Source organism: Megascapheus bottae, chromosome 10 (assembly GCF_031878675.1).
Source record: "Megascapheus bottae isolate mThoBot1 chromosome 10, mThoBot2.hap1, whole genome shotgun sequence".
Classification (NCBI taxonomy): domain Eukaryota; kingdom Metazoa; phylum Chordata; class Mammalia; order Rodentia; family Geomyidae; genus Megascapheus; species Megascapheus bottae.
Window position 1 is genome coordinate 56,741,461 of NC_143518.1, and position 12,815 is coordinate 56,754,275.

Here is a 12,815-nt window from a genome sequence, read left to right on the forward strand (position 1 = left end):
TCTTCTATAATTGAGGCAGTGGCCAACTTACTGAGCTTCATTGGTGGTTAAAGGTGAAGGTGTATATAAGGCATCTTACAGGTGCAGTGGCTGGGTGGCTCTCAGCAGCTAGGATTGGTGCACATCTCGGTCCTTTGGAATGTCGTTTCTGCCAACTTCCTGTCTTTTTCTGGTTCCTGTAATCTCAGCAGGGACAGTGCCCTGCTCTGTTGACTGAGAATGGTGCTATTTTCACAATGACCTGCAGCATTGGCATTGGCAAGGTGACTTCATCCCAAGTTCTCAGGTAATCTAGAAGACTTGAGTCCAGAAAGGTTTTGCTGTTGTTATTGTTGTTGTTTTAATCACCTCTCTGTAGGTGCCTTTGGCTTTTTAGCTTGAAGTGTCTGGACAACCAGTTACCACCTTCCTATTTTGTAAAACACCCCTGGTATAGTGCTTCTTGCAGGCTATGGAGAGCTAAAGGACTTCATAGTGGCTCTTCTTTTTCATTACCCATGGCTCCTCTACGCCCCCGTTCCCCGAAGGCCAGAGACTCAGCTTTCCCTATTGCTGGTCCCCAGGCCACAGCCCCTCGTGGGAAGTTTAGATCTGCAGAAAAGACTTCTCTGTGCCCACAGCTGCGCAGCTTCAGATGCCTGTTCTGGGCTGTGGGGACTCTCCTAAGAGTGAGTGTTGTCATGCTCTAGGGACATCAGTTACCAGCACTATGTTAATCAAGTATTGTCACTTCAGGTGCTGGGAGGGGTCAGGATGGGAGGGGAAAGCTTGTAGATGGTCGCTCTTCTGCATGGACCACAGAAGGAGCCAGAAGGCTGCAGCTGGGCCACTGAGATCAGCTTTGCAGCTGGCTTACCATCAGACCTGAACTTGTCTGTTCAGCCACTGGTTTCTGCATTTTCTTCTTTTCATTCTCCTTGTCCATCAGACACCCTTGGGATGGGGTTTCACGGGACATAGAAAGGGGCTGGCTTTTCTTCTCAGTCTAGGACCTTGGTAGGGTAGGGAGAGGCATCGCCCCTGGGGCCTGGTTGCCTTAAGTGGCAGCCGAGGCTGCAGAATCCCCTCAGCTGTAGTTGGTGGAGCAAGAAGGAAGGTGCCATCTGTCACATGTCCCATGAGAAGTCAGGGAACCAGGCCTGGGGACTGTATCTCAATGCACACTCCCTTGTTTACTAGGTCCTTTACAGGAAGCCACAGTGTGAAGCTCTTTTCCTCCCTCCTGAGTCCTCAACTGTGATCCTAGCAGGATTAGATTCTGAAAATGAGGCTGGACTGGTGTTACCAAAAGGAGACTGAAAGCTGCATGTTCCCATGCCTGAGCAGTGGCGAGGGGTGTGTGTGTGTGTGTGTGTGTGTGTGTGTGTGTGTGTTCAGGAGCATGTGCCCACACCACATAGGATTGTGGATCTGGCCACATGTGGAAGGGCTATAGTGTGGAGGAGGTCTGAGTATAGGGAATTTTACTGTCTAGGCAGAAAGGAGGTGGGCCTGTGGCTTCTTTGTCACTCAGAGGATGGGGGAGAAGAGGAGAGCAGAGTAATAAGTAGGCATCCTCTCTCTGTATGGAGATCATCACAGGAGACAAGCCTGGGGGAGGCAGGCAAGGTAGCCAGCCAGGCTGGGAGGTGACCTTGGCAGAGGACAGGCAGCCTGGAGCTGGTGTCTGGGGTGGGAGCAGGCAGGAGGAAGGAGACTGCGGAGAGCATGCAGACAGGAGGGGGCGGGGCAGAGCCCAGTACCTCCTCTCCCTTGTCTCCTGCGAGGAGGATGCAGGCTTGTCCTGTGTAGGATGGCTTAGGGCCGCTTGTCTTTGAACCTCAGGGTTCTCTGGAGCCCAGGTTCCTTATTGCCGTATGCACTCCCCGAGGACGCTGCAGAAGACTGCAAAGTAACAGCTGCTGACTGCAAAGTTGATCAACCCTTTCCTTGCAGTAAAAGGAGGATATTTCCCCAATATCCCCATCCTTTCTTGTTTTCTTTCATTTTAAAATTTTGGAAGCAATTCTTGCCAGGTAGTCCAAGCTGGCCTTAGAACTCATGATCTTCCTGCTTCAGTCTCTCAACTGCTGGGGCATGTACTGTCATGTCAAGCTGCCTATTTGTTGTTCTATGCCATTTGTCATCTTTCTCTGGGACAAAGAGTTTAGCCTCCTATTTTTTGTAACCTATGAAACATGGATAATCCCTCTACTCTGGGATAATTATGCACTCAGAGTTGTTGGATTACATAAGAAATGTCTTTGCAACGTGTACATTTGAAGATAATGAAAAAAGATTCCCATGCTGAGGAGGGGGTAGCTAAAGGGCGGCAGGAAGGAAGTTCAGGCTAGGTCAGGATGAGGAAAACTCCTGGCTCCTCTCAGGATTTGGCTTCAGCCTCTCACAGCCTGTCCCACCTTTCCTTCCCACCTCTGCCCTGGGCCTGGCTTCAGGGAAAGCACGGAGGACCAGGCAGGCAGTGCGGGGTAAGGTCTCTTCCTCTTCTCCTCTACCCTGTCCCTCACACACTCCCAGAAAGGGGGGAGGTGGCTTTCATGGTGGTGAGGGCCCTGCTGAAGGCCACAGGGGCCTGAGGAGAGAGCTGCTGCCCTCCTAGGTCAAGGCCATAAGTACCTTCCCAGGTGCCAGACCTGGAGGGGTGAGGTGAGGAGCACTTGGCCCCTAGAAGGGGTGGGTCTTAATTAAACAACAGCAGCTCCTGGCCTAGCTCAGAGATACCCTGGTTGGCCTAAAGGGACCTCCTAATCCCCTCCTCAGCCTTCTTTGCTTTGTTGTCTCAGGGAATGCTGGCATACACCGTCTGGACCATTCTTAGTAGCATTCCATTCTTTAGGCCAAGGGGGCCTCACTCTGCTGCCTGCCCCAACCCAGCCTAACTCCTGCCCATCCACCAGCAATGCCAGCCTTCTTCCTTCACAGAAAAAAAACTGCAAAGGAACAGCTGCTGGGTACAAAGTTGATCTCCAACCCTTTCCTTGCAGCGGAGGGACAGATGCTCCATTTAAAATGTCTTTAGGGAGCCAGCCAACAAGGGCATTCTTTCTGTGTGCTGGGACTTCCCTAGCCAAAGATGGGGGTTCTTTAGGAGACAGCTGCAGAGGCGGGGCCTTGGGGAAATCCCACTGGTGCGTGCCGGTTGGCCTGGGGACCACACAGAGCCTGCGGCATGCGCGTGCGCAGAGTCAGCCTCCTGACAGCCCTTGAGCACCAGGGCTACAAACTCCTATGCTGGAAGAGCGGGACCTCGGATCCTGGGTCTGTGGACCTGGGTTTGAGTCTGGGCTCTGCCGTCATGAAGGCCAGCCATTTCCTTCCAGAACTTACTTCCTCCTGTGTATAGCAAGGAGCTGGAAGGGATGTTCCTTACTGTCTGGGGTTGTCCTTGGGAAGGTACATGACGCTTCCATAGCAGCATGTAGCGAACTCTACGTGCCCAGGAATGTCCAAGTGTCTCTTCCGCAGCAGAACAAGGCCCTGGGGACATTGTGGAGGAATGCATTCACCATGAGCAGTTGTGGCTTGCAGAACCCAGAAACCTCAGTTCTGGAAAATCTCATATGTAGAGATCCTTCAAGTCAGGGTCTCTGCAGTAAGAGATCTTAAAAGTGTTCAGCTGTTGCATACATAGCCTTTCCACAATAAAATAAAGTGGGATTGTGGAAGGGGATATGGGGTGTGAACAGGGATGGGATTGGTGGGTGGAAGAAAGAGAGAGGCAGAGAGAGATGCATGTACTTGTGTGCATGCATGCGCGCACACACACACAAACATGTCGATTCTCACACACATGTAGATTCTGCTTTAACAAACTCCTTGGGAACCAAAGCTCTAGTGACTAGGGGAGGGAGGGGATATGAGGAGCTACTGGCTCCCTGCGTTCTCTGTACTTCCCTGGGGTAAGATGCATTGGAATTCTTGGGTCTCTAGGAGAGAAGTAGTCACCCAGCCAGGTACCTCACAGCACCCCTAAGACCTCCTAAGTCTTGGTCCGCATTTCCGTCAGCCATGTGAGCTGGGTGAGCGATGTTCTACCTTACAGAACTGTGTGAGAATCTAAAGTGCTTCGTGAGGTGCTAGATGAGGTGGAGGTGGGCAGGGAAATGGGGCCACAAGAAACACATGTCCCATCAGACTCTAGGATCACCGTGGGTGGTTGCCTAGGTAACCTGTGACATGGCTACATTTTATTTCATCTTTGGTGTCAGTGTCAGTTCTACAGGGAGGTCTTGGTTGCCCTCCCGTAAACGCCTGTGGCTGTTTGTGTATTCATACCCTTTATATACTGATTGGAGGCTGAGTGTTATGGTTATTTCTGAGGTTATTTGTCAACACTTGTCTTTTTACACTGAGTTCTAAACTCCACACAGACAAAGTATGCATGCATTATACACCATATTATCACCAGTGACATAGTGCCTGGCACATGGCAGACAAGGACTCCACAGAATCCCCACTGGATGAGCAGAGGCATTGCCTGCCGTGTGTCTCATCCATACATTGATTGTTCCTAACCATTCAGGGTCAAGTCAACTGAATAACACTGGCTCCCCTTGCCGTCCTCCCAATGCAGAAAGCTCCACCCAATACCCCAAGACTGCAGGTGGGTAGTTGCTATATTTATTTATTTATTTATCTTTGCACAAGGCTGCCCTCTGCTGGCCTGAATATGCAAGAACGAATGGGAATTAACCCAGTGGACAAAAATCAGGGGCTAGGATAGACTGGTGCAAGAGGCGACCAGGTGAGGATTCAGAGCCATTCTTCCTCCTTCTACATGGCTCCCTGAAAATGAATTGGAGGTTCTGACCAAGGAAGAACAAAGAATTTGTGAACACCCCGTAGAAAACCTAGGAGGGTTTCTAAGAGGCTGCTAAGGAGTAAGGGAGGACTAGTTTACGTAGCTAGCCTTTCTCTTCATTGGTGTACTGGCAGGTTCTAACAACCAGCTCTCAAAAAAGCCAATGTATAGCATTTATGGATTTTTATGGTATAAATCTCCCACAAGGGCCAATGTCAAACTACCCGTGGGATACCACAGGAGGAGTTGAGAAGAAGTTCCTGTAGCACGTATCACTTGGGTATCATACCTTCAAAAACGTGGTCACAGGTGTGGGCCTATAATCCTAGCTTCTCAGGAGGCTGGAATACGTGGGTTGTATTCTTAAGCCAGCCAGATTAATTATCTCCAATTAATCACCAAAAGCCTGAAGTGGACCTATGGTTCAGGTGGTGGCATACCAACCTTGAATGGAAACGCTAAGGGACAGCTCCCAGACCCTGAGTTCAAGCCCCTGTACTGGTACAAAACAAAACAGAAGAACCTGATTAATAACAAAATACAGTGAAATAATTGAGAAGTGATACGTTTTAAGTATTTATTACATTTGTCTTTCAACATAATACATTCAATTGTGAGGGTGTATCCTTTGATTTTTCATAATGGCTGTGTTTAACAAGAGACAATTCCAGAAAATTTGATAATCAGTTCTTGCCAGTGCATAAGAGATTTCCCCCCCTTCCTGCCCCTCCAGCCCTGTTTCTTCCTTTGCCTCCTTATCCTTCTTCTCTCTTCCCCCCATCCCCTACCCCCACCGCACCTCATGCTCCGATTCCCTGGCATTCTGTGCCCTTAGGAGAGATGGGAATGTGGGAAAGAGCTGTGCTGCTACTTCTTTTCTCAGAGCCAGGAGCCAGAGGTGTTAAGAAAAGAGGAGAAGGAAATGCAGCACGTGTGTGTGTGTGTGTGTGTGTGTGTGTGTGTGTGTGTGTGTGTGGTGATTAGATCAAAGTCTGTCTACTAGTGTTAGGGCTGAAGACTTACTGAGACCCTGGCTCCCTGGGGTCTGCCTGGGCTGGAGGGCGGGGGCGATTAGGTGACACTAGCGACTCTAGGTGAAGCGACCGATGGGGAGCCTCGGCAGGCAGAAGTAGGCGTCCGGGAAGAGGCTCAGGTTGATGGGGTTGCGGTCGAGGCGGATGTCCTCCAGAGGCCTGCCAGTGCGTCTGTGCTCCCCAGCATGGCAGAAGGCCTCTCCCTGCATGGTCTCTATCTTGTTATTCTGAAAGGACCATGCGCAGCTGAGCCCCAGCGAGAGGCTGTGCCCTTGGCCAGCAACCACAGCCCAGTCATTCCTGCCAGCCTTGCCTTTCCTGGGCAGCTGGAGAAAACAAGACGGGGCACAGAGTCCTGGGTACACAGGGGTGAGAAGATGGGGAACAGCAAAGGAAGAGATTAGGAGGGATGGAGGGAAGAAAGGGAGAGAGGAAGACTAGAGGCCCTGCTGGGAAGAGAGACACAAAGGAGAAAAGAGGGGACGACAAGGGGGGAAATATGGGAGGGGAGAAAAAGCAGGTGGGTGTGCAGAAATACAATGCAGAGGAAGACGGAGGGGTTTGGAAAAGCAGAAATGGAGAAAATTGAACTGGAGCCATGGATAGCCATCTGGACAGGGTCTGATCTCCAATACACCATGGTTGCCTGAAATGGCTGCCCCTCCCCACCTGCCTTCCACCCCCTGCTCTAGCTTGGGCCCCTCACCTGCAGGTGCAGAGAGCGCAGGCTCAGAGGCAGAGGCCCAGGGATGGTGTCCAGGAGATTGTCTGACAGGTAGAGGAACTGTAGCCTCACCAGTGCCTTTGGGGACCCAGAGAGGATAGGGGGTTAGTAAGCTCTGGAGGACTCTGACAATGAAGACAAAGCTAAAGGTGCTGCCATTTGTTCACACAGGGTGTACTGACTTGTGCTGGGTGCTGTGGAGAATACTGATTTATTTATTGAGACAGGGTTTTGCCATATACAGCTGGCCTGAATTTCTCTATGTAGTCCAGGCTGGCCTTGAACTTGTGATCCTCCTACCTCCACCACCTGAGTGTTGAGATTACAAGTATGCACCACAGTGCTTGGTTCAGGATACTATTGTAGAGGAGCTTGCAGACACTGACTCCCATTGGATGCCAAAGGAAAGCCGCTGTCACTGCGTGCAGACATGCGGAGGGGGTTGGCTAGGAAGAGCAGGGGAGGGTATAGGACGGCTGGCGTAGAAGGGAGAAACTAGGGGACCTTGCCACTCAGCCTCACTTCTCTGCCATCAGAAATCTCCCAGTGATAGCCGGGCACAGTGGCTCACGCCTGTCGTCCTAGCTACTCAGGAGGCTGAGATCTGAGGATCCAGGTTCAAAGACAGCCCGGGCACAAAAGAACCCGAGACTCTTATCTCTACTTAACCTCTAGAAAATGGAAAGTGGGGCTTGGCTCAAGGGTAGGGTGGTAGCCTTGAGCTGAAGAGCTCAGGGACAGCGCCCAGGCCTAGTACAAGCCCCATGACCCACACGAAAAAAAGAGAAAAAACACAGATCTCCCAGTGCTAATCCTGGAGTATTCACAGAGAGCTCACTCAGGAGACATTAGACCAACAGAATGAAACCCGAAGCAGGCAGAGACAGACTGCGCAGTGTGATGGTGCTACTGGAATCTGAGTAAAGGTTAAAAAAATCAAAACAAAGCAAAGCAAGCAAGCAAGCAAACAAACAAGCCTGGCGCCAGTGGCTCATGCCTGTAATGCTAGCTACTCAGGAGGCTGAGATCTGAGGAACATGGTTCAAAACCAGCCGTGGCAGGAAGTCCATGAGACTCTTATCTCCGAAAATCCACCAGAAAACAAGTGGCCCAGTGGCTCAAAGCGGTACAGCACTAGCCTTGAGTTAAAAAAAAAAATAGTGAATGACCAGTTATGGACCCTCTGCTTTTGAGATGTGTCCCAATACTGTTTAATCCTGCAGCAACTGTGTCTACTGGCATTTCCACCCTTACTTGACAGATGAGGAACCAAGATCAGATTTGTGAGGTGACTTTGCCTCCAACCCAAGAGCCTCTGCCTTATCCAGGCTGTGGAAAAAGTCCTGAGTCAAACATAGACCTACTTCCTAATATCGAGGGGTCCAGGGTGTGAGACTGGGCCTGAGCTGATGGAAGATCAGCCATCTGGTAATCCTAGCTCTTCCCTTCCAGATGGGAAGACTGAGGCCAGATAGTATACAGCCAGTATGCAGTGGACATCCATCTCCACAGCAGTATGGACACTCTGTGCTGTGACCCCAACTCACGACCACTGCACACCCCCTGAGTGTGCTGTGCACAGGGGTCTCCCGTCTATAATCCTAGCTACTCAAAAGGCTGAGGTCTGAGGACCAAGATCCAACGTCAGCCTGGGCAGAAAAGTGTGAGACTCTTATCCTCACACCACCACTTCTGGCTTTTGGCTGATTGTCTCTTGAATTTGTCTGCTTGCGCTGTCTTCAAACTGTGGTTCTCAGATTTCAGCCTCCTGAGTAGAGCTAGGATTATAGGTGTGAGCCACGGGTGCCTGGCTTGTGAGGCTGTACTTAACAGCGCAGCAGAGAACCAAGGAATGAGACTAGGATGAGCTTTGGAAGGCTGTTCTTAACATTTCAGCCCACATGCTGGGGCGCCACACCTACTGTGTTCCTCAGTAGGACTGTACCCTGTGCTTCTTAGCCGGGGCAGCCCCACGGGACTGTATTTGTGCCATCCAGCTTCTCCATCAAAACTGGCCATTCAACAACCCGTCAGACTGAGAGAACGTAATCATAGACAATAATGAGTGACGCAGAGATGAATTTTGGAAGGGAAAGGATAGGCATAGCATGGGGGAGCAGGGAGTGTATGGTAGATGGAAGGAAGCCCCAGCTCACCCCAAATGCCTGAGGCTGTATCCCCGAGCTCTGGAGCCGATTCCTGCGCACGTCCAGGAGCTCTATGCCTCTGGGCAGCAGAGGCAGGGCTGCCAGCTGGTTCTCAGACAGAATCAGGGCCTGCAGAGAGGGCAGGAAGTGCAGGGCCTCGGCATCGATGGAGGAGATGAGGTTGCAGGAGAGATCGATCCTCCTCAGTTTTGCTGAGAGACGTGGAGAGAGAATGGAGAGCTGGCACAGACTAGAATTCACTAGAATGGCCCTGTTGGACTTGCCTGTGTGCCCTGCCCCATCATCCCAAGATAGGGGGGTTCTGACAACCCCAGCTCAGGTCCAACCAGAAGAACTAGCAGCCTAAACCCAGATTCCTGGAAATCACCCTCAGATTCCTCAGCTCTTCTAGCTGGGCTGTGGCTTTCTCTAACTGGCTTCCAATTAGATGCTTCTGGAGGGCAAAACCCAGGTGTCTCTGGATCCCCTGGCCTCCCTACCTCACCCCCCTAGGTACACCCAGGGCACTGAGGCCCAGAAAGGCCGTGAGCAATTAGTGGCAGACGTTGGAGGAGAACCCAGGTCTTGTATCTCAGCAGAACGTGAGGCATTAAGCAGCAGTCAAACAGCTCTGTATCGTGGAGAGCAGATTAAGGATGCTCTGGCTTTTGCCCAGTAGCCAGCAAGAGCTCTGGTTCCTTGGGATTAGCTCAGAAGTTGGCTGGATCGTACAGTCCTCCCCCCTCCACCAGAACAAACAAGATGGTGGGCATCTCCTCAAGGACAGAGTTAGGAAAGATCTAGACTTATGTCCCTTGGCACTTGGAAAGCTTCCACGCTAATGGGTGAATCCCAGCACAGGTGGGCATCCTGGCCACTGCACCAGTGGTCAGGGCTAAGGGAAAGGAGCCTGGTGGCCCCTCTGCCCTTTCCTCAGGGCAATACGCACTCAGCCCTTTGAAGGCTCCATTCCTGATGTGTGTGATGTGGTTGAAGCGAGCGTACAGGTAGGCGGTGGTGTGGGGAAGAGGAGGGAGGTCGTCTAGGTTGGCATCATCGCAGTACACGGAGGACCCGAGGCACACACAGACCAGGCAGGTGGGCAGACCTGGCCCAGGGGGAGGACAGAAGAGAGGGAGACCCCTGGTCAGACTCTGGACGGCCTCTGTGGCCTGAGGACCTCTCCCCAGGGAGAGTCTGAGCCAGGGCGGTCTATGTCTGTGTGTGTGTGTGTGTGTGTGTGTGTGTGTGTGTGTGTGTGTGTGTGTGTGTGTGTGTGTGTGTGTTTATACTGGAGCTTGAACTTAGGGTCTGAGTGGTGTTCTTTAGCTTTTTTGTTCAAGGCTGAGCCGTAACTCTGTTCCCAGCTTTTTGGTGGTTCACTGGAGATAAGAGGATGGCTCTGCACCATGATCCTCAGATCTCCACCTCCTGAGTAGCTAGGATCATAAACATGAGCCACCAGTGCCTGGCCATCAGTGTCTGTTGATGGCCTTGGGGTTGCTGGCCAGATGGGCTGGTATGACACACTTAGCAAGCCATTGTGCAGCCCTCAGCCTAGGAGAATAGTGTTCCCCGGAGCCAAGACTCTCTGTGTTCCTATCAGACTCTCCTCCTTTGTAGGTTTTCCTGGGTTGGTGTAGCTCTTTCCAGGGCCTCTTTTCAGTCTTTTTCCCAGGACTGCTGTCTGCTTCCTGAGGGGATTCAGATGAAATAAAAGCCAGAATGAAGTAGAACAACCAATGCCAGCTTTGGCCAGCTGCTGTAGGGGAGAGGAGTGGGATGTGTTGTGTAGCTCCAGGGGAGGGGGGAGGGAGATGAGAAGAGGGGAGGAAGGATAGAGTTTTCCCAGCACCCACTTCCTCCACTGGAATCCATATTGTGATTTCCCACTGGGGAACAACCCTGTCCTATTCCCAGCCCATGACCCCATCTTGGCATAGTGTGGTCATGAAACCAAGGCCACACTAGGACTCAGAAGGGCACCATAGTGGCAGAGGGCTTGCCTAGCCAGGCGTGGTGATTCATGCCTGTCCTCTCAGCACTGGAGGAGGCTAAGGCTGGAGGAGTGGGAGTTCAAGGCCAGCCTGGACTACAGAGTGAAATGCTGTCTACAAAAATCCCAGAAAACCAAACCATCAAAAGTGGAGCAGACGTCACTGACTCATGCTCTGCTGGCCATCACACAGCGCAGGGATTACTGGAGATCAGAAACAGAGCCACTCAAAAGGTACCCAATCAGCAGAGACAGCAGGAGTAGGCTGTTGGGGGCCTCTGAGGGCTTGGGATACAAGGGTAGAGGAGCCCTTCATAATTGCTTTTGGCCTAGTGGTTCTGATCCCTCACTGGATACCTCTGACTGACAGTCCAGCACCCCAGATCTACCCAGGCAAACGTTCCCAAGAGGAGAACAGGAGTGCTGAGTGCCAGCAAACCCAGGCCCTCCCCAGTTTCCTATCCCCAGCATTCCAGGTCCCAGGCAGGCACTGGAGAAGGAAAGAGCACTGGGAAGGAGGCTCCATTTACAAAATCCTCATGCCAAGTGACAGCTACAAAGTTATTTATTCTTCTCTATAGGCTTTTAATTGTCTCTAATCTAATTACCACTTCACCTTCTCCCCGGGTGATGTTCTTAATTAAGGCAGGGTGGCTTTTCTAGGGCCATTAGGGGAGTTCTGGCATTGCTTTGATTCTTACACAATTTGTGCCATCAATCACACAAAAATATTAGGGACAGTCCCCCCCCCCATTCTTACTGTGGTGATCTCCCCTTCTGTCACAGCTGGGAAGGGCCAGCATAGATCCAAGACTCCATAGCATTTATCATGCTCCACCCTACCACTGTCCATTGCTTTGCCTGTGGCCTGTGGCTACAGTGACCTGTGGCTACAGTGACCTATTGGCTTTACACTTACCACTGCTGGTCAGGGAGTGTGGTTGGCCTGGTGCAGTAGGCATGGTCACTGTGAGTTTTGGTGAGGGTGTCCTGGTAGACACAGAGCTGTGTGCAGGACTGGTCCAGGCTGGAAGAGCCATTCTGCTTAGCTCAACCTGCAGGCATATAGCATAGTTGTGAGGGGGAGGGCAGGGAGGGGTGCTGGTCCCCAGAAGGACATGACCTCAGGCTCTGGGAATCTTTAGAGACCAATACTGAACATGCAGAGAATGGAGAAAGAGCAGAACAGAAGGAAACTTTTAAGAGTACCCAGTGTTGTATCTTTACAGCACAAATGAGGAAACCGTGGCCTAGAGAAGAGCGAGAGGAAGATCAGGCAGCAGCGGGAAGCTGGGGGGCTCAAGGCAGAGATGGAACCTGGGTCTCCAGGTCCACAGGTAGATGAAGGCTAATCGGCCCTGCCAGGCTGCACAGCCCATTCTCAGCCCCTGGAAAGTCAGGAGTGCTGGGAGAGCTTCAGACTGCACAAAAGTATAAGAAAGCCGGGGATATTTGCCCTGCTCGCCCCTCCCCAGTGAGAACCGTGGAGGTGGGAAGGCATGTGTGATTCCTAAGGAGGGGGAGTCTCACCAAGTTCTCCTCCCTCCATCCCTCCCTCCGGTCCTTCCTTTCTTCTTTGATGTTGGTACTGGAGTTTGAACTCAAGGCCTTACTTTACTCCACAGGTACTTTGCCACATGAGCCACACCCAGCCCTTTTCTGCTCTAGTTATTTTTCAAATGGAAACCTTGCATTCAACCCTGCATTGCCAGCCTTATTTGTTCAGCTCGGATCTTGATAACTTCTTGTCTGAGCTGCAGTCCTCCTGAGTGGTTGGAATTATAGGCTTGAGCTACCATGCCCCACCCTCCTAAAACCCTGCTTTCTTGCAATCAGTTTGCAGCCTCCCTCACCTCAGGCACCTGGTCCCCGTCCTCTGTAAGCTCCTCATCACTGCTCAGGCTGGTGACCTCACGGTAGTCGTCCATGCTCAGGGCATCATATCCCACATGTGGAACCGTGTAAGCCTCGCTTTCTCCAGGGCTCTGCTCTTTGCTCCTCCTCTCCTTCTTCAGGAGAGAAGCTGGCTCTGCTTCCTGGAGCAGCAGGGCCAGCACAATCAGGAAAGCCCAGGACTTCATGGGATCCTGGGGGTGAGAACCCGCTGGTGGGG

The 12,815-nt window shown here is 51.7% G+C and overlaps 1 protein-coding gene across 1 annotated transcript; it reads right to left on the bottom strand.

The window, feature by feature from the left end:
* Nucleotides 1-5,612: 5,612 nt before the first annotated feature.
* Nucleotides 5,613-12,815, bottom strand: Optc (opticin). The gene is made up of 6 exons (XM_090339942.1): nt 12,556-12,815; nt 11,622-11,757; nt 9,656-9,814; nt 8,716-8,918; nt 6,542-6,637; nt 5,613-6,062 (listed from the first exon to the last, which is right to left on the bottom strand). Exons 1-6 carry the CDS (start codon nt 12,781-12,783, stop codon nt 5,892-5,894), a joined length of 993 nt encoding a protein of 330 aa, XP_090196068.1. The 5' UTR covers nt 12,784-12,815; the 3' UTR covers nt 5,613-5,891.

Excerpts from the sequence above, each read along its gene's own strand:
- Optc (XM_090339942.1), bottom strand. The coding sequence starts at position 12,783 with ATGAAGTCCTGGGCTTTCCTGATTGTGCTGGCCCTGCTGCTCCAGGAA. Across the intron at positions 11,758-12,555 it reads ACGGGGACCAGGTGCCTGAG|GTTGAGCTAAGCAGAATGGC; the intron begins GTGAGGGAGGCT and ends ATATGCCTGCAG. Across the intron at positions 8,919-9,655 it reads TGGAGCCTTCAAAGGGCTGA|CAAAACTGAGGAGGATCGAT; the intron begins GTGCGTATTGCC and ends CACGTCTCTCAG.